The sequence below is a fragment of the Pristiophorus japonicus genome, chromosome 8 (assembly GCF_044704955.1).
Source record: "Pristiophorus japonicus isolate sPriJap1 chromosome 8, sPriJap1.hap1, whole genome shotgun sequence".
In the NCBI taxonomy this organism is placed as follows: Eukaryota; Metazoa; Chordata; class Chondrichthyes; family Pristiophoridae; genus Pristiophorus; species Pristiophorus japonicus.
The window spans coordinates 170,197,602-170,224,420 of record NC_091984.1 but is presented as its reverse complement, the minus strand read 5'-3'; the positions used below and the strand labels follow the sequence as shown (position 1 = coordinate 170,224,420).

Sequence of the window (26,819 nt, the reverse complement as noted above, 5' to 3'; positions counted from 1 at the left end):
TGGGGGTCTGTCTGGGTGTGTGTCTGTGGGTGTGTGTCTGGGGTCTGTCTGGGTGTGTGTCTATGGGTGTGTGTCTGTGGTCTGTGACTGGGGGTGTGTGTCTGGGTGTGTGTCTGGGGGTCTGTCTGGGTGTGTGTCTGTGGGTGTGTGTCTGGGGGTCTGTCTGGGGTCTGTGACTGGGAGTGTGTCTGGGTGTGGGGCTCACCTGGAGGTTGCCCAGGAGTTCAGGGTCTGGCAGTGTGGGATCACTGAGTTGGTGCAGGCTGCCAATGTAATGTTAGTTTGCTGGGTGAGCTAGGCCGGAACCGGGCACTCTACTTTCACTTTCACTTTCCCAGAGGCAGTCAGACACCGAGGAAGTGTGACTGGCCGCTGATCCGGCTCAGCCCCCGAGCCCCCCCGGTCCTGGTCAGTCGCTGCTCTCCGCAAACTCCAGTTACACGGTGCCCAGAGTTGCCGCAGTTTCCCGTCCAACCCTCGTACCGTCAGCTCTCCGCCTTTCACGAGCTGTTGGTGTGACCAGGCTTAACCACCAAGTTTCCAGTAAGTATTGGGTTTCAGAACACAACACGGTGTATTTTTTCCTAAGGCATGTTTTGTTAATATCACGAACAGGCTCAGAAAGCAGCCTCCTGGGCTGCTGGCCTTTCTATCCCGAGGACTGCAATACAAAGGGGGTAGAAGTTATGCTGCAGCCGGACCATCCTTGAGCAGGTCTGGGCACCAGGCCTGAGGAAGGATATATTGGACTTGCAGAGTAGCTTTATCACAATGATATCCGGACTCCAAGGGTTAAGTTACAGGAGAGATTGCACAAATTAGGGTTGTATTCCCTGGAATTTAGGCGGTCAAGGGGCGATCTGATCGAAGTTTTCAAGATATTCGGCTGGATTTTCGGCGGGTCTGCGACCGTTTTCTCGCCACGTTTTGACCCTCCGCGGTGAAAAACTGGTCGCTCAGCTGCTTCCGGCCCGGCCGCGATCCTCGGCTCGGTTTTTGTGGCAGCACTTTGGAAGCGTGGCCGGGGAGAGCTGCGCGGGGGGAGGGGGTGTAACGGGGCTCCGATTGCGGTCCCGTCTGAGTTTCGGCACTCACCCACCCCGATCACCGCCAGGGAAAACACGGTGGGCCAGCCCTGCCGGCAGCGGTAAGTTGGAAAAGCTGGAGAAAAAAGGGAAGTTAAAGTTTTCATTTTTTAAATATTTTTACAACAATTTGTTACATAGGTGTCTTGGTAATATTTTTTGAATGTTTTTTTAAATTTTCTGTCCCCCCTTCCCAATGCCTCTCTCGCAGCGCTCCCGGCCCCGCAGTAAAGGTGGCGAGGATCGCGATTAATTAGCAATCTGGTCGTGCGGGGCCCCTTAGGGAAGAGTGACCATAATATGGTAGAATTTTTCATCAAGACGAAGGTTCACCAGACTGATTCCCGGGATGGCTGGACTGACATATGAGGAGAGACTGGATCAACTGGGCCTTTATACACTGGAGTTTAGAAGGATGAGAGGGGATCTCATAGAAACGTATAAGATTCTGACGGGACGGGACAGGTTATATGCGGGAAGAATGTTCCCGATGTTGGGGAAGTCCAGAACGAGGGGACACAGTCTTAGGATAAGGGGTAGGCCATTTAGGACTGAGATGAGGAGAAACTTCTTCACTCAGAGAGTTGTTAACCTGTGGAATTCCCTGCCGCAGAGAGTTGTTGATGCCAGTTCATTGGATGTATTCAAGAGGGAGTTAGATATGGCCCTTACGGCTAAAGGGATCAAGGGGTATGGAGAGGAAGCGGGAAAGGGGTACTGAGGTGAAGGATCAGCCATGATCCTATTGTATGGTGGTGCAGGCTCGAAGGGCCGAATGGCCTACTCCTGCACCTAATTTCTATGTTTCTACGAGAGTGACGCAATTAATTCAGAGACTAGGGTCCTGAACTTAAAGAAAGGTAACTTCGATGGTATGAGACGTGAATTGGCTAGAATAGACTGGAGAATGATACTTAAAGGGTTGATGGTGGATAGGCAATGGCAGACATTTAAATATCACATGGATGAACTACAACAATTGTACATCCCTGTGTGGCGTAAGAATAAAAAAGGGAAGGTGGCTCAACCGTGGCTAACAAGGAAAATTAGGGAAAGTGTTAAATCCAAGGAAGAGGTATATAAATTGGCCAGAAAAGGCAGCAAACCCGAGGACTGGGAGAAATTTAGAATTCAGCAGATGAGGACTAAGGGTTTATTTAGGAGGGGGAAAATAGATTATGAGAGTAAGCTTGCAGGGAACATAAAAACTGACTGCAAAAGCTTCTATAGATATGTGAAGAGAAAAAGATTAGTGAAGACTAATGTAGGTCCCTTGCAGTCAGAAGCAGGGGAATTCATAAAGGGGAACAAGGAAATGGCAGACCAATTGAACAAATACTTTGGTTCTGTCTTCACTAAGGAAGACACGAATAACCTCCCGAAAATACTAGGGGACCGAGGGTCTAGCGAGAAGGGGGAACTGAGGGAAATCCTTATCAGTCAGGAAGTGGTGTTAGGGAAATTGAAGGGACTGAAGGCCGATAAATCCCCAGGACCTGATAGTCTGCATCCCGGAGTACTTAAAGAAAGTGCCCCTAGAAATAGTAGATGCATTGGTGGTCATTTTCCAACATTCCATGGACTCTGGATCAGTTCCTATGGATTGGAGGGTAGCTAATGTAACCCCACTTTTTAAAAAAGAAGGGAGAGAGAAAACGGTAATTATAGACTGGTTAGCCTGACATCGGTGGTGGGGAAAATGCTGGAATCAATTATTAAAGATGTAATAGCAGCGCATCTGGAAAGCAGTGACAGGATCGGTCCAAGTCAGCCTGGATTTATGAGGGAAATCATGCTTGACAAACCTTCTAGAGTTTTTTGAGGATGTAACTAGTAGAGTGGATAAAGAAGAACCAGTGGATGTGGTGTATTTGGACTTTCAAAAGGCTTTTGACAAGGTCCCACACAAGAGATTAGTGTGTAAAATTAAGGCACAATGTATTGACGTGGATAGAGAAATGGTTGGCAGACAGGAAGCAAAGAGTGGGAATAAACAGGTCCTTTTCAGAATGGCAGGCAGTGACTAGTGGGGTGCCGCAGGGTTCAGTGCTGGGACCCCAGCTAATTACAATATACATTCATGATTTAGTCGAAGGAATTGAAGGTAATATCTCCAAGTTTGCAGATGACACTAAGCTGGGTGGCAGTGTGAGCTGTGAGGAGGATGCTAAGAGGCTGCAAGGGGACTTGGACAGGTTAGGAGAGTGAGCAAATGCATGGCAGATGCAGTATAATGTGGATAAATGTGAGGTTATCCACTTTGGTGGCAAAAATAGGAAGGCAGATTATTATCTGAATGGTGACAGATTAGTAAAAGGGGAGGTGCAACGAGACCTGGGTGTCATGGTACATCAGTCATTGAAGGTTGGCATGCAGGTACAGCAGGCAGTAAAGAAAGCAAATGGCATGCTGGCCTTCGTAGCGAGGGGATTTGAGTATAGGAACAGGGAGGTCTTACTACAGTTGTACAGGGCCTTGGTAAGGCAACACCTTGAGTATTGTGTGCAGTTTTGGTCTCCTAATCTGAGGAAGGACGTGCTTGCTATTGAGGGAGTGCAGCGAAGGTTCACCAGACTGATTCCCGGGATGGCAGGACTAACATGATGAAAGACTTGATCGACTAGGCTTATATTCACTGGAATTTAGAGGAATGAGAGGGGATCTCATAGAAATTTATAACATTCTGACGGGACTGGACAGGTTAGATGCAGGTAGAATATTCTCGATGTTGGGGAAGTCCAGAATCAGGGTCACAGTCTAAAGATAAGGGATAATCCATATAGGACTGAGATGAGGAGAAACTTTTTCACCCAGAGAGTTGTGAACCTGTGGAATTCTCTACCACAGAAAGTTGTTGAATTCAGTTCGTTGGACATATTCAAAAGGGAGTTAGATGTGGCCCTTATGGCTAAAGGGATCAGGGGATATGGAGAGAAAACAGGAATGGGGTACTGAAGTTGCATGATCAGCCATGGTCATATTGAATGGTGATGCAGGCTCGAAGGGCCGAATGGCCTGCTCCTGCACCTATTTTCTATGTTTTCTATGTCCCGTTTGGGGAACTCGTTGGTTCTGACCTTTCGCTGCCAGACATGGCCGAGGTAGCGACTGGGTCTGGGGGCTGCGCCATCTCCACCCGGGTGATGGGCAACGGCGGAGAACCGCGTGTAATGGCATCATTTTTGTTTCCAGGTCCGTGGCAAATAGTGCCATCGGGTGCCTGCAGCATGGGATAGATGTGGGGCAGGGTATCAGGATCAGTGCCATCACCCTCCTGAATTAGTTTGCTTGCTACTTTTAGGGATACTCTATTCCCGATATCTCGCAACATTTTGTTCTTTACATTCTTAATTGGTTCGTTACATTGATTGCCATGCATACAATGTCTCTTTAAGTTCAGTTGGTTGCAGGTCTCCTTTAAGAGAACCCTGCCACGCCATGCTGCACCTCGCTGCAGCAGGGATGCCATCTTGCCTCTGTCCTCGAGGCCGATTGCCTTGATCCTTCTCTCCCACGATTCTACAACAAAAACTGGAAGAGTGCCTGTGAATTCGATCTTTCTCCCCTGGCGTCCTGCCACTGGAGCCGGGAAGGTATTTTTCGATCATTCCGGTCGGATCATTGCCACACAGTCATGATGGACGGTCTGTGTCTCAGGTGCTGCGCTGGTCTGTTCTCTGGTGCCTGGCCCAAGCGAAGGTGAGATTTTGCTCTGCCTCTGAGCATAGAGGACATCGATTGCTGAAATGAAGAGGTCTTCCCATTTCCACTGGATCTTCCCATCCACCTTTTTCCAAGTAGCGTTGGACCATCACCTGCACCAATCCACAGAGGTAACTTGTGCACCACACCATGATGGATTACACTTACATCCGCACTACCAAGGACTGGGATCAGCTTCTTGGTGTAGGTGCGCAACTTTTCCCATACTGGAACCAGCTCGGGTCGTTTTTCGTTCCATAACCTCTCAAAGGCATCATGGCTCATCACTGACTGGCTCGCTCCCGTGTCCACTTCCATGAAGACTGGAACGCCGTTTATCTCGACTTCCATCTTCACTGGAGGACAATCGGTGGTGCATGTTTACACTCCATACACTTTTTCTTGGGGCTGAGCTGCCTCTCTGGCCAAATCATCATACTCCCCGCTGGATTCAAAGTCATCTACCGACTCCTCTGCTAGACAGTGAGTCGTATTTCTTTTACACATACGCTGGGGGTGGCCCTTCATGTTACAGGCTTTGCAGATGTACTCAGCAAACCGACACTGGTGAGCCCTATGGTTTCCTCCGCAGTGCCAGCATGGTGCTACTCAATTAGCACCCCTCGGCAGACTCTCTGGAACCCTAGGTCTGTGCTCTCTGCCCTGGGCAGAGCCACGTTCTACAGTCTTGCCTGTAAAAGGCACCATTCTGTGTACAGTACTTGCTGTGTTTGAGTCCACAGGATAAATAATTTGCTTGGTGCTGCAGGTCGAGGTGGTGAACGCCTGACTGATGCTGATGGCCTTCTGCAGGTTGACTGTGGTGTCGACAGATAATAGCTTGTGAAGGAGGCCCACGTGGCCAGTTCCGATAACGAAGATGGAATCAATTATTAAGGATGTCATAGCAGTGCATCTGGAAAATGGTGACATGATAGGTCCAAGTCAGCATTGATTTGTGAAAGGGAAACCATGCTTGACAAATCTTCTGGAATTTTTTGAGGATGTTTCCAGTAAAGTGGACAAAGGAGAACCAGTTGATGTGGTATATTTGGACTTTCAGAAGGCTTTCGACAAGGTCCCACACAAGAGATTAATGTGCAAAGTTAAAGCACATGGGATTGGGGGTAGTGTGCTGACGTGGATTGAGAACTGGTTGTCAGACAGGAAGCAAAGAGTAGGAGTAAACGGGTACTTTTCAGAATGGCAGGCAGTGACTAGTGGGGTGCCGCAAGGTTCTGTGCTGGGGCCCCAGCTGTTTACATTGTACATTAATGATTTAGACGAGGGGATTAAATGTAGTATCTCCAAATTTGCGGATGACACTAAGTTGGGTGGCAGTGTGAGCAGCGAGGAGGATACTATTAGGCTGCAGAGTGACTTGGATAGGTTAGGTGAGTGGGCAAATGCATGGCAGATGAAGTATAATGTGGATAAATGTGAGGTTATCCACTTTGGTGGTAAAAACAGAGAGACAGACTATTATCTGAATGGTGACAGATTAGGAAAAGGGAAGGTGCAACGAGACCTGGGTGTCATGGTACATCAGTCATTAAAGATTAGCATGCAGGTACAGCAGGCGGTTAAGAAAGCAAATGGCATGTTGGCCTTCATAGCGAGGGGATTTGAATACAGGGGCAGGGAGGTGTTGCTACAGTTGTACAGGGCCTTGGTGAGGCCACACCTGGAGTATTGTGTACAGTTTTGGTCTCCTAACTTGAGGAAGGACATTCTTGCTATTGAGGGAGTGCAGCGAAGATTCACCAGACTGATTCCCGGGATGGCGGGACTGACCTATCAAGAAAGACTGGATCAACTGGGCTTGTATTCACTGGAGTTCAGAAGAATGAGAGGGGACCTCATGGAAACGTTTAAAATTCTGACCGGTTTAGACAGGTTAGATGCAGGAAGAATGTTCCCAATGTTGGGGAAGTCCAGAACCAGGGGTCACAGTCTGAGGATAAGGGGTAAGCCATTTAGGACCGAGATGAGGAGAAACTTCTTCACCCAGAGAGTGGTGAACCTGTGGAATTCTCTACCACAGAAAGTAGTTGAGGCCAATTCACTAAATATATTCAAAAGGGAGTTAGATGAAGTCCTTACTACTCGGGGGATCAAGGGTTATGGCGAGAAAGCAGGAAGGGGGTACTGAAGTTTCATGTTCAGCCATGAACTCATTGAATGGCGGTGCAGGCTAGAAGGGCTGAATGGCCTGCTCCTGCACCTATTTTCTATGTTTCTATGTCTCGCAATGCTTCGTTGAGGTGCGTGCCAAAATCACGTGGTGCCGCAAGTCTCCTGAGGTCGGCAGCATATTTTGCAATCTCCTGGCGCTCAGGTCTGCAATGAGTGTAGTATCTGTGCCTGGCCGTGAGCATGCTCTCTTTTGGTTTAAGTTGGTCGCAAATTAGTTCAGTCAGCTCATCGTATGTGTTATCCTTGGACTTCGTGGGTGCCAGCACGTCCTTGACGAGGTGGTAGACGTCGGACCCACAACTGGTCAGCAGTATAGCCTTGCGCTTCTCTGCCAATGTGTCCGTCTCCCCTGCCAGGATGTTTGCCACGAAATATTGCTTGAGCCTTTCCGTGAAGGCATCCCAATCATCACCCTCTGTGAAGTCTTTTAGTGTGCCAAAGGTAGCCATAATCGCGTGAAAGTCCGTATGCTCGTCGCCAGTTATTATGTCTGTAATGTACCTATGAATGGCTCCACGAGGCAATGTGTTGTACTCAACTTGTAGTCACCTTGGTCCTTTATTCATACCTCCAGAGTGAGGCAACCGCATGGTGGCTCCGCTTTTATACAGTCCCTGCCAGCAGGGCAGGAAACCCCGGTCTCCACCAGTTGCACCCTCTAGTGGTGCCAGCATAGTATATACACAGTGTAAACCTTATTGATATTACATCAGATAAACAAGTCTCCATCTTATGCAACTATACAGTGACTACACAGAGAGTATATCTATAATCTGCATAAAAACAAAAACCATTCATAATTTTGAAGACTTTTAATAAATCCCCCTTAACCTTCTCTGCTCTAAGAAGACCAACCCCAGCTTCTTCAATCTCTCCATATAACGGAAGCCCCTCCCATCTTAGTAAATCTCCTCTATGCCCTCTCCAAGGCCTTGATATCCTTCCTAAAGTGTGGTGCCCAGAATTGGTTTCGCATAACATCCTTGATTAATGAGCCCTCTATGTGCTGGATTTTCTGGGGGTTCAGTGGGCACGATCGGTGGCGGATCAGTGGGAAAGTTTTTTTCCCTCAGCGGGTCTGGACCCCGCTGTGAAACTGCCGCCACGCGCCTTTACCAAATGTCAGATCTGCCAGCGCTGAGCAGACCTGAGAGGCAGCGGCAGGGGACACAATTCAAATCATTAGTAGCTTGTTTACAGTCACTTACCAACGATTTTTTCCCCAGCTTTTTGGATTTGACAGATCGCCCACCGGTTTCCCGCTGTGCCTGGATCTCATCTGTGAGGCTGAGGCAGGAAGTCAGTGGCCATTGAATCAGCTAATGAGTTGACAGCTTCAAATGTCAAGTCAAAGCTCCCAGCTGATTGAGCAATGTTCCCTTCACCACTAGCTTCTCTAAACGACATTTCCACCACAGATTCAGAATGCTGCAAGTCTTTACACAAGTCTCCATCCAGTTTGACCTCATGACCTCTCCCACCATTGACAGATCGCTTCTGTCATCTCTACTTCACCTGCCATCTATTCCATCAGCATGGGTACCCTTGAAACTCTCTCATCTTGGTCCTCAGAATCCCACCACGATCAGCCCCAACACCAAAATTACCAAACACACCAACATCATCAGGCACACCAGCAGCACCAACAATAACAACCTTCTCCACACATAGCACATGCTGCACAGGACACATTGCTGCCCGGGAGGCCAGTGATGACCTCACCATGGCCAGATTTACTTCACTTGACTCTCTACAGCCTGGCTGCCACACGATGCACCAGGTTGGCACCACCCCACACCAGCACCATAAAGCATCTCTACAATGCCCAAGCCATTCCTTTCACACTCATCACCATTTTGGGGATACCATTATGTCTCACCATTCACTGCAATTCACTATGCCACTTCCAAAGGTCCAAGAATGCAAAGTGTTGAAAATAAAGGTTTCAATGTTTGACACCATAATAACCAAAACTGTATCTGAACATTGCATAAAACACACAAGTGTCTACCCTTCCCTCAGCACTGCACTGGAGTGTCAGCCTAGATTTATGTGCTCAAGTTCCTGGAGTGGGACTCGAACCCACAACCTTCTGACCAAGAGGCGAGTGTGCTACCCACTGAGCTAATAATAAATATATAAGTTTAATTGTATGGATAAATATTGGCCAGGATGTTGTGTACGCATAAATAATTTGATGAACTGAGCCAGGAGAAAAATAACTTCAACCGTGTGCTTTATACAACAACCCAAAATGATGTCCCCAAACCAGCATGAACCAGCATGAGTACAGCAACTGTGAATAGCTCCCGCAGGGTCCTAATGCCCGGCCTGTGAGAGTTTGTGTAACAACCAGAGTTTGAACACAACATATTTCCCCCCTTTTTAAAACCAGTCGATGTACAGACAAAGTCCTTGAGATAGCCAGGTCGTGTTCTGATACACTGAGACCGGCGTGGAGCTTGCAGTGTTTGATCGAGGTTTTCGGTTGGAAAACAGAACTGTGCCTCTGTTCCATCCTGCTGGTCTGTTGGCCTGTGAGTTGGGATCAGTCTACAAGCGTTCCATCGAGTTCCATCATTGAGCTCGTAGGTGTGAGGGCTGAACTTTCTCCCGATCTGTTTTGGAGGCGGAAGTGAAGATGCGAGCTTATGACTCCGGTTTGGGCGCTTAACTCTGACCCAATCTCCGTTCTTGTAATGACTCAAGAGTCTGGTTACTGTAAACTCACTCAGGTGCAACCTGATCCATCTTTATTCCAGCCCAAGAGTACCTGCGTGACAAAGACACCCAGCTTATGTACAGGTGACCAAGCATGCATGCCACATGCGTACAGCCCGATGACCTCCGACCACGACGCCCTCTGGTGTCTGGTGACCCCCAAGCATTAATACATAACAATGTACTTTAAAATCTTAACAACAGTCTTTTTACAAATTAAGATGGTCTGGGGCTTTCTCAAAGGTTCTATCTTGAGACGCACCCCAGACCCAGTTGTCGGCTTTTCTTAGTAACACATGCAGTGGTTCTAGAAATGTGCTCAATCTGGGTAAGAAATTACCAAAGTAGTTGAGTAGCCCAAGGAACGAACGCAGCTCCGTCACATTCTGAGGCCTGGGTGCATTTTTGATGGCCTCGGTTTTTGAATCAGTGGGCCTGATGCCATCAGGAGCAATCTTCCTCCCCAGGAATTCGACTTCAGGTGCCATGAATACACACTTCAAGCGTTCAGCCTGAGTCCACTTTGTCCAGATGCTGTCGGACTTCTTCAAGATTGTTCAGATGTTCAGCAGTGTCGCGACCTGTGACCAAAATGTCATCTTGAAGCACGACAGTTCTAGGAATGGACTTCAGTAAACTCTCCATATTCCTCTGAAATATAGCTGCAGCCGAACAAATCCCAAAAGGACACCTGTTTTAGACGAACAATCCTTTATGGATGTTGATGCAGGAGAGTTTCTTCGAAGTGTCGACAAGCTCCTGGGTCATATAGACTGACGTCAGATCCAGTTTCGTGAACGACTTTCCACCAGCTAGCATGGCGAACAGGTCATCAGCCCTCGGTAACATATATTGATCCTGTTTCGAAAATCGGTTAATAGTAACCTTGTAGTCTCCACAAATCCTGACAGTGACATCACTCTTCAACACAGGAACAATGGGACTAGCCCACTCATTAAACTCGACCGGTGATATGATCCCTTCACGCTGGAGTCTGTCAAGCTCAATTTCAACCTTCTCCCTCATCATGTACGGAACAGACCGAGCTTTGTGATAGACAGGCCTTACATTGGAGTCCAGGTGAATCTGCACCTTGGCTCCCGTAAAATTACCAATGCGCGGTTCAAACAAAGAAGGAAACTTTTTCAATACTTGAGCACACGAAGTATCATCCACCGAGGACAACATCTTGACATCATTCCAGTTCAGCTTGATTTTCTCGAGCCAATTCCTGCCGAACAGCGTTGGACCATTACCTGGGACGATACATAATGGTAGCCCATGAACCACACTGTCATATGACACATCGATTGCTGCACTGCCGAGCACCGGTATAAGTTTCTTAGTGTAAGTACGCAACCTGGCATTGACTGGACTCAGCTTCGGTTTCGCAGCCTTAGTGTCCCACAGCTTGTCGAATGTCTTTTGGCTCATTATCGACTGGCTCGCATCCGTGTCCAGCTCAATTGATACAGGCACGCCATTCAGCTTCACATTAACAACTATCGGCTGGCTCTTGCTCAGGAACGAATACAGTCCATTCACTTCCTCCTTGGGTTGCGTATCCGGGCCATCACTGAACTGATCCTCATCAACCACATGGTGAGCCGCACCACGCTTGCTCCGTTGTGGACACATCCTGTGAAGATGCCCCACTTTCGAACATCCATTCATGAGTATTGTCTAAACCGACACTGATGAGGTCAATGATTGCCCCCACAAAGCCAACAGAGTGAAATCTGGTTCGAACCAGTTGGCGGGCTCTGAGCAGCGGCAGGTTTCCCGTAAGCAGCTCTGCCCAAAAACGACGCCATTGTTTTGACAGTACTTGCCGTGGAACTCCAACTCGTCGATGATATCTGCCTCAAATTATCATCCTTCGTCATGCATACCTGGGCAGTCGCGATGGCCTTTTTCAAATCCAGCGTGTCTGCAGCCAACAGCTTCCTGAGGATCGCATCATGGCTGATGCCTATCATGAAGACATCGCAGCATGTCTTCCAGCATGTTCCCGAACTTAAACGGCTCAGCAAGACGTCGCAGGTCGGCGACAAATCCTGACACGACTTGGCCCTCAGCTCGAACATGCATGTAGAAACGGTAGCGTGATATGATGATCCCCTCTTGTGGCTTCAGATGTTTACCCACCACCGTACACAATTCCTCGTACCCTTTTTCTGCCCGATGTACAGGCGAGAGAAGATTCTTCATGAGGCCGTAAATTTTCGGACCACAAACAGCGAAGAGAACTGCCATGCGCTTAACTGCATAGGCCTCTGCCTCCATGCCGTTGGCCACAAAATACCGATCCAGGCAGTCGACAAAATCCGCCCAATCCTCGCCCTCCACGAATCTCTCCAGGATTCCAACCGTGCCCATTGTGCATGTGAAGGTTCTTAAATTACCTCGTTGCCAATTGTAATGACTCACTCAGGTGCAGCCTGATCCATTTTTATTCCAGCGCAAGAGTGTCAGCGTGACAAAGACACCCAGCTTATATACAGGTGACCAAGCACACATGCCACATGCGTACAGCCCGATGATCTGCGACCGCAGCGCCCTCTGGTGTCTGGTGACCCCCCCCCCCCCGCCTCCAACATTAATATATAACAGTTCTTCAGTTGGTGCTTTTGAGCGCGTCATTTTGTGTCAGTGTACGACTTCACTTTTCATTGGCGTTCCGAAATCTGGGATGCGAGTGTGGTTATCTTTGTGCTAGGTTTGGCTGGGGTTTGAGAATGTCCAGTAGCCAGCGAAGATTCCGCCCAATCACGAGTTCATTGGGTGTCTTCCCCGTTAGCGAGTGCTTTGTCGACCGGTATGTGCGGAGAATGGTTTGAACTGCTTCGTCGAATGTTTGGCCTGCTGTGAGGTTGGCTTTCAAACCCTCTTTGATGACGCGGTTAAAATGCTCAACACCTCCGTTACTTTGAGGATTGCACCGAGCAGTCATCATCATAGGTAGTCCCTCGGAATCGAGGAAGACTTGCTTCCACTCTAAAAATGAGTCCTCAGGTGCCTGAACAGTCCAATACGAGAACCACAGTCCCTGTCACAGGTGGATCAGACAGTCGTTGAGGGAAGGGGAGGGTGGGACAGGTTTGTCACACGCTCTTTCTGCTGCCTGTGCTTGATCTCTGCACGCTTTCGACGATGAGACTTGAGGTGCTCAGTGTCCTCCCGGATGCTCTTCCTCCATTTAGGGTGATCTTTGGCCAGGGACTCCCAGGTATCAGTGGGGTTGTTTTCAGGGAGTCTTTGAGGGTGTCCCTGTAACGTTTCCTCTGCCCACCTTTGGCTCGTTTGCCGTGAAGGAATTCCGAGTAGAGCGCTTGCTTTCGAAGTCTCGTGTCTGGCATGCGAACAATGTGCCTGCCCAGCGGAGCTGATCAAGTGTGGTCAGTGCTTTAATGCTGGGGATGTTGGCCTGGTCGAGGACGCTAGTGTTGGTGCGTCTGTCCTCCCAAGGGGATTTGTAGGATCTTGCGGAGACATCGTTGGTGGTATTTCTCCAGCAACTTGAGATGTCTGCTGGACATGGTCCATGTCTCTGAGCCATACAGGAGGGTGGGTATTACTACAGCCCTGTAGACCATGAGCTTGTTGGCAGTTTTGAGGGCCTGCCTTCAAACACTCTTTTCCTCAGGCTGCTGAAGGCTGCACTGGCGCACTGGAGGCGGTGTTGCATCTTGGCATGAACTAGCATGAGTACAGCAACTGTGAATAGCTCCCGCAGGGTCCTAATGCCCATCCAGTGAGAGCTCGTGCAACAACCAGAGTATGGACACACCACAGGACACCAGGGAGAACTCTCCCGCTGTTCTTCAAGTAGTGCCATGGGATCTTTTACGTTCACTTGAGAGAGCAGACGGAGCCTCAGCCTCTTCGACAGCGCAGCATTCCCTCAGCACTGGACGAGAGCATCAACCCAGATGTGCTAAAGTCTCAGGATCTCCCACACTCTACTGGCCCTTCGTTTTAACTCATTATGAAAACCATTGCAGGCTGAACCTCTCTTATCCGGGACTCCCTTATCCGGAACCACCCCTCGTCCGGGACCATTCCCGGCCACCGGGTGGTGCATGCGCAGAACGCGGCCGGTGAAAAATGTCAACGAAAAATCAATTAACCCAACTTTGCAGCCGACACCTTGGGGCCCGACGGCCCATGTGACACCTCGGGGCCCGACGGCCCACCGATACCTTGGGGCCCGACAGCCCAATTCCAATAAAAATTGTTCAGAAAATGTTTTCAAAGCACAGGTGCTCTTTAATGTTTTGGATCAGCTAACCATTCCGTAGATTTTGAGAATATCCTAACTCTCGAACTCTAGAACAGTTTGGTCTCAATGTGAGCTGAGACTGGCTGACTGACTGACAGTCATTCCAGCCAATCGGCGCGCACACACACACACTGAAAACACGTAACCTCCCCTTTTCCAGAAACTTCCCTCATTCGGAACAGGCCAGGTCCCGAGGGTTCCGGATAAGGGAAGTTCAAACTGTATTTCATTCGTAAACGCAAAGAATAAACTCAAATATAAAATATTATATTAATTAATATTTACAATACAATCCCAAGGGCCAGACTTGAGGGACAAGCTGAACTTTACACAACAAAGAAGTTTTTAAAAATCCCCCTCAGCTCTAGCTGTGTAGAGTGGCATTGAAATAATTTCCTCAATGACAGCTGAAATAATTGAAACAAGCCATCAATGATGGGTGGTTAAACTGCCTGCAGTTTATGGCAGGTGCTACTGTCTGAAGCAACGGAAACTGTTTCATTCTGTGTCTTCAGTGGTACAATCTCCGATTAACCGACTGTCACCTTTACAGGTGTTACGCTGCAAGGGCTCAAACGATCCACCAAACACTAATCCTTTATTGCATTGAAGATTGGTTATTGTGTGATGTTACTGGTTCCTATGCAGACAAACCGAAGTGGAGAGATGTAATGTGAGAATGCTCACAGGTTTGTAGAGACCGTGTCCCTGGAGATGGAGCACGCGGTGTCCACCGGAACGCTCGCAGCCTTCTGCGAGAGGTGGGCGCCAGAGGGGCTGGAGTGCATCATCACCCCCGGCAACCAAATCTTAATTTGATCCTTAATGTCTAAAGTTTAATTTGTTTAAGTTTGTCGGTTTTAGTGCCCCCCGCCCCCTTTAATCAGGGGGCACTTGATTTATTGTTTTACAAAAATAGTTGTAGAGCTGTTGAGTTGGGAGTGGCTTAGCCAGTCACATGATGTTCACCAGACTCAATAAAACCCCAGCCAGTTGGGTTCGGGGGATCCACGGTGAGGCAGGTGGTTGTGAGCCTGGTGGATGAACTGGTAATGTGTAGTGCGATTGTTAAACCATTTGTTAATAAACCAACTAGTTCATACTAGCAATGTGTTGCTAGGAATTCTTAAGCAAAGAACCCATGAAGCAAATACATTACAGAGGTCACCTGGGCGCAGTGAAAAGAAAAGACAGACTTGCATTTATGTAGCACCTTTCACGATCACCGGACGTCCCAAAGCGCTTTACAGCCAATGAAGTACTTTTGGAGTGTAGTCACTGTTGTAATGTGGGAAACGCGGCAGCCAAATTGCGCACAGCAAGCTCCCACACACAGCAATGTGATAATGACCAGATAATCTGTTTTTGTTATGTTGATTGAGGGATAAATATTGGCCCCAGGACACCGGGGAGAACTCCCCTACTCTTCTTCAAAATAATGCCCTGGGATCTTTTACATCCACCTGAGAGGGCAACGGGGCCTCGGTTTAACGTTTCATCCGAAAGACGGCACCTCCAACAGTGCAGCACTCCCTCAGCACTGCACTGGGAGTGTCAGCCTAGATTTATGTGCTTACATCCCTGGAGTGGGACGTGAACCCACAACCTTCTGACTCAGAGGCGAGAGTGCTGCCCATTGAGGCACACCCGACACAAAATAATCAACGCAGTGAGGGGAGGGAGAGGGTCCGGGGGGCAGTGAGTTGGGGGGGGGGGGAGAGGGTCTGGGGGGCAGTGAGTGTGGGGAGGGGGGAGGGAGAGGGTCCGGGGAGCACAGTGAGTGCGGGGAGGGGAGGGAGAAGGTCCGGGGGGCAGTGAATGAGGGGAGGGGAGGGAGAGGGTCCGGGGGGCAATGAGTGAGGGGAGAGGAGGAAGAGGGTCGTGATGGGAGGGAGCACAGTGAGTGAGGGGTGGGGAGGGAGAGGGGGAGGGGTGGGAGGGCAGTTAGTGCGGGGAGGGGAGGGAGAGGGTCCGGGGGGGGCACAATGAGTGTGAGGAGGGAAGGGGAGGGAGAGGGTCAGGGGGCACAGTGAGTGAAGGGGGGGGGGGGGGAATGGAGAGGGTCAGGGGGCAGTGAGTGCCAGAGGGGAGGGGGCTGCCTCTGTAGCAGGGGTCCCCATTGTTCTCTCGATGAGGTTGAAGACCTGTGCAGGATACACGTAGAATACCTTCAGTCAGCGAGTGTTTACTGCTGCTCCCCGAACCCTTGTGTTCCTGCACAGTGTTTAATTAGTTCATCTTTTCTTTGAATGTTTGGTTTGGTTGGACAATCTGTGAATACCCACACCGGGTGCTCTACGCCCAGTCATTTCCTTCATCCATCAATTCTCTTCCCTGCCCACCAATTCTATCCCTCTCTCTACCCACAGATTCTATCCCTTTCTCTGCCTACTGTCTCAGACAGGACCAGGCTCTCCCCAACCTTGGCGTCCTGTTTGACCCTGTGCTGGGCTTCCAATCCCCAAATCCTCTCCCTCACTAAGACCACCTTCTTCCACCTCCGTAACCTCGCCCATCTCACCCCCTGCCTCAGCCCATCTGCTGCTGAAACCCCCATCCATGCTTTAGTTACCGATAAACTTGACCTCCAATGCTCTCCTGCTCAGCCTCCCATTTTCCATAAACTTAAGCACATCCAAAGATCGGCTGCCCGTGTCCTAACTCACCAAGTCCCGCTCACCCATCACCCCTGTGCTCGCTGACCCACATTGGTTCCCGGTCCCACAACGCCTCGATTTTAAACTTCTCATCCTTGTTTTCAAATCTCTACAGCCCCTACACCCTCCCTATCTCTGTAATCTCCTCCAGCCCAGAACTCTTCCTATCTCTGTAAACTCCTCCAGCCTCTACAACTCTCCCTATCTCTGTAACCTCCTCCAGCCCAGAACCCTCCCTATCTCTTTAACCTTCTCCAGTCCCACAACCCTCCCTATCTCTGTAACCTTCTCCAACCCATAACTCTCCCTATCTCTGTAACCTCCTCCAGCCCATAACTCTCCCTATCTCTGTAAACTTCTCCAGCCCCTACAACCCTCCCTATCTCTGTAACCTCCTCCAGCCCAGAACCCTCCCTATCTCTGTAACCTTCTCCAGTCCCACATTCCTCCCTATCTGTAGCCTCCTCCAGCCCCTAGAACCCTCCCTATCTCTGTAACCTCCTCCAGCCCATAACTCTCCCTATCTCTGTAACCTCCTCCAGCCCAGAACCCTCCCTATCTCTGTAACCTCCTCCAGTCCCTACACCCCTCCCTATCTCTGTAACCTCCTCCAGCCCCACACCCCTCCTTATCTCTGTAACCTCCTCCAGCCCCACACCCCTCCCTATCTCTGTAACCTCCTCCAGCCCCACATCCCTCCCTATCTCTGTAACCTCCTCCAGCCCCTACACCCCTCCCTATCTCTGTAACCTCCCTCCAGCCCCACACCCCTCCCTATCTCTGTAACTACCTCCAGCACCCCACCCTCCGCCCCCGAGATCTCTGCGTTCCTCCCACTCTGGTTTCTTGTGTACCCCGATTCCCATCGCCCCACCATTGACGGCCGTGCCTTCAGCTGCCGAGGCCCAAAGCTCTGGAAATCACTCCCTAACCCTCTGCCTCACCCCCTCTCCTCCTTTAAGGCTCGTCTTTAAATCCTCTGTAACATTTTTGCTTCATGTGTTCTTTGTTTAAGAATTCCTAGCAACACAATGCTATTAAGAACTAGTTGGTTTATTAGCAAAGATTTAACAATCACACTACACATTACCAGTTCATCCACCAGGCTCACAACCACCTGCCTCATCGTGGATCTCCCAAACCCAACTGGCTGGGGTTTTACTGAGTCTTGTGAACATCACGTGACTGGCTAAGCCACTTACAATTCAACAGCTCTACAACTATTTTGGTAGAAACATTAAAACAAGTGCCCCCTGATTAAAGGGGGCACTAAACCGACACATTAAACAAATTAAACTTTTGACCGTAAACTTAAATCAAATTAAGATTTGGTTGCCGAGGGTGATGATGCACTCCAGTCCCTCCGGCGCTCACCTCTCGCAGAAGTACCGCGTGGACACCGCGTGCTCCATCTCCAGGGACACCCTGGCTCGGATGTAACCACGGAAGAGAGGCAGGCAGTCGGGCTGTCAACAACTGTACAAACCTGTGAGCATAATCACCGATGCACACTTTACACCCACCTGCCCGAACAGCTCTGTCCTTGGCTCGGTGTCAAATTCTGTCTTCCTGTGAAGCCCCATTTGGGAAGTCTTGCTGCAATAAAGGCGCTATATAAATGCAAGTTGTTGTTACTTGGGGAAGAGATCCCGCTAATGGGTGAGCCCAGACAGCATTTGTTAAACACTGGAGGCGCCAGGCCCGAGTTCAGATGGTCAGTGGGATTGTCTGTGTGCAGTATACCAGGCGTTGTGCCGAGACTGGGAACACCAGGCTGAGCAAAAGACTAACCCAGGGATTTCATTCCTCACAACCATCTCTCCATCCTTTACTGTGGTATAAATAATTCTTTGTGCTAATTATCAACAAACCATGTTGTTAATTTTTTTTTGAACGAAGGTGATGGAGCCTGGACCCGAGCCGAGTCTTGCAGCGGAACAGTTTGAGTGTGGGGTTTGCTGTAAGCAGCTCGTCGGCCCCAAGCTGCTGCCGTGTCTGCACAGTGCCTGCCGGGAGTGCCTGCGGAACGAGTGGGCAGGCCAAAGCTCTGCCCCCTGCCCCGTCTGCTGTGCCCCTACGGACGGCGACGTCGCCAACCTGCAGGACAACATGATGGTGGACAACCTGGTGAGCCAGCTGGAGCTGAGCCGGAGGATCGGGCTGGGGTCGGACATCTGGTGCAGTGTGTGCCAGGCCTGCGGGGACAAGCAGCCCGCCACCTCCCTGTGCTTCCAGTGCGATCACTTCCTGTGCCCGAGGTGCTGCCACTCCCACCAGGTGTTGATGGAGAGGTATGGCCACCTAGCCAGGACCCTGGATCATCTCAGGATGCTCCGCTGTGAAGACTTTGTAACTTTGGCAAGGGACGAGAAGCAGACTATTTGTCCGGACCACAAGGAGCAGTACATCAGGTAAGACGGTACCCTCTGCTCGTGGTATGGGTGGGTGATCCCACAGATTATAATCCCCCCGCCCCTCCACCACCTTGGCCTTCAGTTCTCCTCACATCGTGCACTATCCCCTAAACGGGAGGGTGGGGTTAAGTATCGATGTACAAGGTTGAACTGCCATAGTTAGCTTCTTTAATATAAAATATATATCCACATATTAAAGACCCATCCTGCAATGGCTGTATACGGTCGGGTCTAGCGTTTTGTGCAATGACCTCATTAACCGTCCTCAGATGCAAAATAAAGTAGGTATATAGTAAATCAGTCAAAGATATGGGAAAAAGCGGGAATATGGTGTTCAGATAGAGGATCAGCCATGATCATATTGAATGGCGGTGCAGACTCAAAGGGCCGAATGGCCTACTACTGCTCCTATTTTCTGTTTCTATGATGTGGAGGGGAGCAGGAATAGGGTTGTGATTTGGATGTACTGGGAAGAGATGTTTGAAGGCTACGGAGAACTAAGGAGCACTCATGTGGGAATGTCTGGAGTGCAATAAATAACGTGGACGTAATGATCATGCACAACAAACGAGAGCAGCTAACCGTACAGCAGGATCAAGGGGCCGAATGGCCTACTCCTGCTCCTATCGATTATGTCTTCGCGCCCAAATGAGCGTGCCTGTCAGCAGCAGCCCCACAGAAGATGCTGACGTACTGTCCCCACATTTAACTCTATAAAAGACAGATGCTTGAGCTCCTTGGGGGTTTCAAACCCGTCGTGCTGAGGCCAGTGTGAGCAGCCAAGGCGACTCGGGCAGCCTCTTGATGATGAGCCCGCTGATCGGCAGTTATGATCGGTGCCGATCTCGTGGGCACTGTGTGGAAGGGCTTTTGTTTGATTCTATCATTGGTTTGATTTAATAAAGGGTAATAACCAGACATTTCTGCAATTGCCCATTTAAACCAGAGATGAGGAGAAATTTCTTCTCTCAGAGGGTTGTAAATCTGTGGAATTCGCTGCCTCAGAGAGCTGTGGAAGCTGGGATATTGAATATATTTAAGACAGAAATAGACAGTTTCTTAACCGATAAGGGAATAACTGGTTATGAAGAGCGGGCAGGGAAGTGGACCTGAGTCCATGATCAGATCAGCCATGATCGTATTAAATGGTGGAGCAGGCTCGAGGGGCCGTATGGCCTACTCCTGCTCCTATTTCTTATGTTCTTATTGTTGGTCCTCGTGCTTGTATTAGAGGTAAAGGATGTATGACGCTATCCTACAATATCTCCACATAAGGGCCCGTCTTACCGCCGGATCTTTCTCTGTACGCTGCATCTCAGCACCGCCAGAGCAAAGTCTGCGTCCTTTCAAACTGCCAGGAATCTCGAGACCAACGACAGGGCTGCCCCTTCCCCACTCTGCTCGGTGTTTGTGAGGTGCCTCAGGATGTTTGCCAGTGCAGCAGGTGTTATACAAATGCTAATTCTCACTGAAGTAACTATTTAATAGCTCTACTATTTCATTGCACTCAGATTGGAGCTTCCTGTTATAAATTTAAGTGGGGTAATATTTCCTTTCTTTTTCTACTGTGGGTACATTTGAAGAGCTCATATTGCTCGAGATGTTCCCAGAAATCTCACGTTCATTTCTTCTTTTGTCCTTCCCCCGTTACTTTTCACTTTTTCCCCAATAATAATCTATTTCCATGTTTGACCATGAGCTGAGGTTCCAGTCCCATATCCTCTACATCACCAAGACTGCCTACTTCCACCTCCGTAACATCGCCCGTCTCCACCCCTGCTCAGCTCATCTGTTGCGCATAACATAAGAAGTAGGAGCAGGAATAGGCCATCTGGCCCCTCGAACCATTCAATAAGGTCATGGCTGATCTGATGTTGGCTTCAAGTCCACTTCCCTGCCCTCTCCCCCCTAACCTTTGACTCCCCTATCGTTCAAAAATCTGTCTAGCTCTACCTTAAATATATTCAATGACCAGCCTCCACAGCTCCATGGGGCAGAGAATTTCAAAGATTCACAACCCCCTGAGAAGAAATTCTTCATCATTTCCGTTTTGCCACTGTTCTGCCCACCTGACCAGCTCATTGATATCTTTCTGCAGTCCGCAGCTTTCTTCTTCATTAACAACCACACAAACAATTTTTGTATCATCTGCAAACTTCTCAATCATACCCCCTATATTCAAGTCTAGATCATTGACGTATACCACAAAAAGCAAGGGACCTAGTACTGAGCCCTGCAGAACCCCACTGGAAACAGCCTTCCAGTCACAAAACCCCCATCAACCATTACCCTTTGCTTCCTGCCTCTGAGCTAATTTTGGATCCAACTTGCCACTATGCCCTGGATCCCATGGGCTTTTACTTTTGTTACCAGTCTGCCATGTAGGACCTTATCAAAAGCCTTGCTAAAATCCATATACACTACATCATACGCACTGCCCTCATCGACCCTCCTTGTTACCACCTCAAAAAATTAAACAAAGTTAATCAGACACGGCCTTCCCGTAACAAATCCGTGCTGACTGTCCTTGATTAATCCGTGTCTTTCTAAATGAAGATTTATTCTGTCCCTCAGAATTTTCTCCAATAATTTTCTCATCACCGAGGTTAGGCTGACTGGCCTGTAATTACTCGGTCTATCCCTTTCTCCCTTTTTAAACAAAGGTACCACATTAGCAGTCCTCTGGGCACCACACCTGAAGCCAGAGAGGATTGGAAAATGATGTTCAGAGCCTCTGTTATTTCCTCTTTTGCTTCTCTTAACAGCCTGAGATACATTTCATCCAGGTCTGGGGGTTTATCCACTTTCAAAGCTGCTAAACCCATTAATACTTCTTCTCTCACTATGTTTATTTATTTAATATTTCACACTCCTCCTCCCTGATTTCAAAGTCTGCATTGCCCCTCTCTTTTGTCAAAACAGATGCAAAGTATTCATTAAGAACCATACTCATGTCTTCTGCCTCCACACACAGATTACCTTTATGGCCTCTAATAGACCCTGCTCTTTCATTAGTTATCCTCTTACTCTTAATGTATTTATAAAACATCTTTGCGTTTTCCTTGATATGATTATCATATGTTTCTATCAGATCACATCTCATTCTTCTGAACTCCAATGAGTAGAGGCCCAACCTACTCAACCTTTCCTCATAAGTCAACCCCCTCATCTCCGGAATCAACCGAGTGAATCTTCTCTGAACTGCCTCCACAGCAAGTATATCCTTCCTTAAATACGGAGACCAAAACTGTACGCAGTACTCTAGGTGTGACCACTTCTATTGAAGTCCCTTGAGATGTTTTACTACATTAAAGGTGCTATCTAAATGCAAATTATGGTTGCTACTTCTCTGCTTCACCATTTAAGAGGAACGGTAGCACAGTGGTTACATTACTAGCAATCCAGAGGCCTGGGCCGATGATTTGTGAAACAAGAGGTCAAATCCCACCACAGCAGCTGTGGAATTTAAATTCAATTAAATAAATCTGGAATAAAGAATCTAGTGTCAGTGATAGTGCTGTAAAAACACATCTGGTTCACTAATGCCTTTTAGGGAAGGTAATCTACAAGATGCACTGCAGCAACTCCCAAACCCGTGACCTCTACACCTAGAAGGACAAGGGCAGCAGGCGCATGGGAACACCACTACCTCCACGTTCCCCTCCAAGTCACACACCATCCTGACTTGGAAATATATCGGCATTCCTTCATCGTCATTGAGTCAAAATCCTGGAACTCCCTCCCTAACAGCACTGTGGGAGCACCTTCACCACGCGGACTGCAGCAGTACAAGAAGGCGGCTCACCACCACCTTCTCAAGGGCAATAAATGCCGGCCTTGCCAGCAACGCCCACATCCCAGGAATGAATAAATAAATAAATCTGCCCCGAATTCTACCCTATATCTGACTCCAGACCCACAGCAATATGGTTGCGTCTTAACTGCCCTCTGAAATGGCCTAGCAAGCCACTCAGTTTCAACAAACCGCTAGGAAAAGCAATAAGAATAAAAGCGATGGACTTCCCGACATCGGATTCGGGCACGATAAAGGCACACCCAGCCCAGTCAACTCTGAAAAATCTTCCTCACCAACATCTGGAGACTTGTGCCAAAATTTGGAGAGCTGTCCCACAGATTAGTCAAGCAACAGCCTGACATAGTCATACTCACAAAATCATACCTTTCAGCCAATGTCCCAGACCTCCATCACCATCCCTGGGTATGTCCTGTCCCACCAGCAGGAGAGACCCATCAGGGGTAGCGGTATACAGTCAGAAGGGAGTGGCCCTGGGAGTCCTCAACATTGACCCCAGACCCCATGAAGTCTCATGGCTTCAGGTCAAGCCTGGGCAAGGAAACCTCCTGCTGATTACCACCTACCGCCCTCCCTCAGCTGATGAATCAGTACTCCTCCACACTTGAAAGAAGCACAGACTGTGCTCTGGGTGGGGGATTTCAATTTCCATCACCAAGAGTGGCTCGGTAGCACCACTACTGACTGAGCCCTGAAGGACATAGCTGCCAGACTGGGCCTGTGGCAGGCGTTGAGAGAACCAACACAAGGGAAACCTCATCCTCAATAATTCACCTGTCACAGTTGTACCTGTCCATGACAGCATTGGTAGCAGTGACCATCGCACAGTCATCGTGGAGACAAAGTCCCGTCTTCACACTGAGGACACCCTCCATCATGTTGTGTGGCACTACTACCGTGCTAAATGGGATAGATTCAGAACTGATCAAAACCGGGCATCCATGAGGAACTGTGGGCCATCAGCAGCAGCAGAATTGTATTCCACCACAATCTGTAACCTCATGGCCCGGCATATCCCTCATTCGACCATTACCATCAAGCCAGAGGACCAACCCTGGTTCAATGAGGAGTGTGGAAGAGCATGCCAGGAGCAGCACAAGGCTGAGGTGCCAGCCTGAGGAAGCTGCAACACAGGACTACATTGTATGCTAAACAGCAGAAGCAATACGCTATAGACAGGGCTAAGCGATCCCACAGCCAACGGATCAGAGTAAAGCTCTGCAGTCCTGCCACATCTAGTCGTGAATGTTGTGGATCATTAAACAACTAACAGGAGAAGGAGGCTCCATGAATATCCCCATCCTTAATGATGGTGGAGCCCAGCACCTGCATGCAAAAGGCAAGGCTGTAGCATTTGCAACCATCTTCAGCCAGAAGTGCCGAGTGGATGATCCATATCAGCCTCCTCCTGAGGTCCCCACCATCACAGAAGCTAGTCTTCAGCCAATTCAATTCAAGAAACGGCTGAGCACACTGGACACAGCAAAGGCTATGGGCCCCAATAACATCCCGGCTGTCGTGCTGAAGACTTGTGCTCCAGAACTAGCCGCGCCTCTAGCCAAGCTGTTCCAGTACAGCTACAACACTGGCATATATCTGACAATGTGAAAAACTTCCCAGGTATGTCCTGTCCACAAAAAACAGGACAAATCCAATCAGGCCAATTACTGCCCCATCAGTCTACTCTCAATCATCAGCAAAGTGATGAAAGGTTTCGTCAACAATGCTATTAAGCGGCACTTACTCACCAATAACCTGCTCAACAATACCCAGTTTGGGTTCCTCCAGGACCACTCCACTCGAGACCTCATTGCAGCCTTGGTTCAAACATTGACAAAAGAGCTGAATTCCAGAGGTCTGGTGGAGTGACTGCCCTTGACATCAAGGCAGCATTTGACCGAATGTGGCACCAAGGGGCGCTGGTAAAATTCAGCTCAATGGGAATTGGGAGAAAACTCTCTACTGGCTGGAATCATACCTAGCACAAAGGATGATGGTTGTGGGGGTTGGAGGCCAATCATCACAGCCCCAGGACATCGCTGCAGGAGTTCCTCAGGGCAGTGTCCTAGGCCCAACCATCTTCAGCTGCTTCATAAATGACCTTCCCTCCATCATAAGGTCAGAATGGGGATGTTCGCTGATGATTGCACAGTGTTCAGTTCCATTCACAACTCCTCAGATAATGAAGCAGTCTGTGCCCGCATGCAGCAAGACCTGGACAACATTCAGGCTTGGGATGATAAGTGGCAAGTAACATTCGTGCCACACAAGTGCCAGGCAATGACTATCTCCAACAAGCGAGAGTCTAACCACCTCCCCCTTGATATTCACCGGCATTACCATCGCCGAATCCCCCACCACCGACATCCTGGGGGTCATCATTGACCAGGTACTTAACTGGACCAGCCACATAAATATTGTGGCAACAAGAGCAGATCAGAGGCTGGGTATTCTGTGGCGAGTGTCTCAACTCCTGACTCTCCAAAGCCTTTGCACCATCTACAAGGCACAAGTCAGGAGTGTGATGGAATACTCTCCACTTGCCTGGATGAGTGCAGCTCCAACAACACTCAAGAAACTCAACACCATCCAGGACAAAGCAGCCCGCTTGATTGGCACCCCATCTTAAACATTCACTCCCTCCACCACCGATGTATCGTGGCTGCAGTGTATACCATCTACAAGATGCACTGTAGCAACTTGCCAAGGCTTCTTAGACAGCACCTCCCAAACCCGCGACCTCTACCACCTAGAAGGACAAGGGCAGCAGGCGCATGGGAACACCATCACCTGCAAGTTCCCCAAGTCACACACAATCCTGACTTGGAAATATATCACCGTCCCTTCATCGTAGCAGGGTCAAAATCCTGGAACTCCCTCCCTAACAGCACTGCGGGAGCACCTTCACCACACGGGCTACAGCGGTTCAAGAAGGCGGCTCACCACCACCTTCTCAAGGGCAATAAATGCTGGCCTTGCCAGTGACACCCACATCCCATGAATGAATTAAAAATAAATTGTTCTTTCTGTGTTTGATTTATTTTCAGGTTTTTCTGTAAGACGTGTTCCACGAGCAGTTGCTGCAACTGCCTGCTGCTTCATCACATTTCCGCAGATCACCGTTACCACGATATTAAGCAGGAGGCTGTCCTGAAGAAGGAAGAATTGAAACAAATGGTGGACGCAACTCAAGAAAATCACAATACGTTTACTGAAATCTACACCGGCCTGAAGTCGCTGATGGGAAACCTGGACTGTGTGAGAAACGACACTGAAACATTGATAAAACAAAAGGCTTCGGCCATGATAGAAGTGATCAATAAACAAGGGGACGCACTGCTGAGAGAGCTGGAGACTGAGCACAACACGGAGCACAGCAGACTGACCCAGAGCCTTGATCAAACACAACAGATCATTAAAAGAATGGGAGCTGGGAAAGAGCTGGCAGGGATAATGCTAAAGTTTGGCACCAGTGAAGAGATGATGGAGATGTACAACACAATCCAATCAGCACTGACCGCCCTGGTGGGAGAGACACCTAATGATGTGAGTAACGGAGCCACTTTGATCAAGTTTCTACAATGCACACTGGAAGCACACAACCTACTCGGAACGTTCATCCTCAAGAAAGGTAAGTAACACTTAACATAAAAACCTCGGGGCTGGATGATGGGTCAGACACTGGATGGCAAAATTAATCAACGGTTGGTTGGAGCAGTAGGTTATGAACAGATTGGTACTCAGAAAGGATAAATTCTTAATGCAATAAATGCTTGTCTTCTGAATTTGGGGACGATGTAAATTGTTCTGTCAGTGTAGAAGAAGCTTGACTCTGTATCTAACCCGTGTTGTACCTGCCCTGGGAGTGTTTGATGGGACAGTGTAGAGGGAGCTTTACTCTGTATCTAACCCATGCTGTACCTGCCCTGGGAGTGTTTGATGGGACAG

The 26,819-nt window shown here is 48.9% G+C and overlaps 1 protein-coding gene across 4 annotated transcripts in view; it reads left to right on the top strand.

The window, feature by feature from the left end:
- Positions 1 to 345: 345 nt before the first annotated feature.
- LOC139268813 (protein PML-like) overlaps positions 346 to 26,819 on the top strand; it is a 72,541-nt gene continuing 46,067 nt past the window's right edge. For all 4 annotated transcript variants that reach the window (XM_070887527.1, XM_070887528.1, XM_070887526.1 and 1 more), the window contains exons 1-3: positions 346 to 543; positions 18,543 to 19,054; positions 25,919 to 26,502. In XM_070887527.1, the coding sequence (XP_070743628.1) occupies positions 18,546 to 19,054; positions 25,919 to 26,502 (1,093 nt within the window). In that variant the 5' untranslated portion in view covers positions 346 to 543; positions 18,543 to 18,545. The remainder of the gene's footprint in view (positions 544 to 18,542; positions 19,055 to 25,918; positions 26,503 to 26,819) is intronic.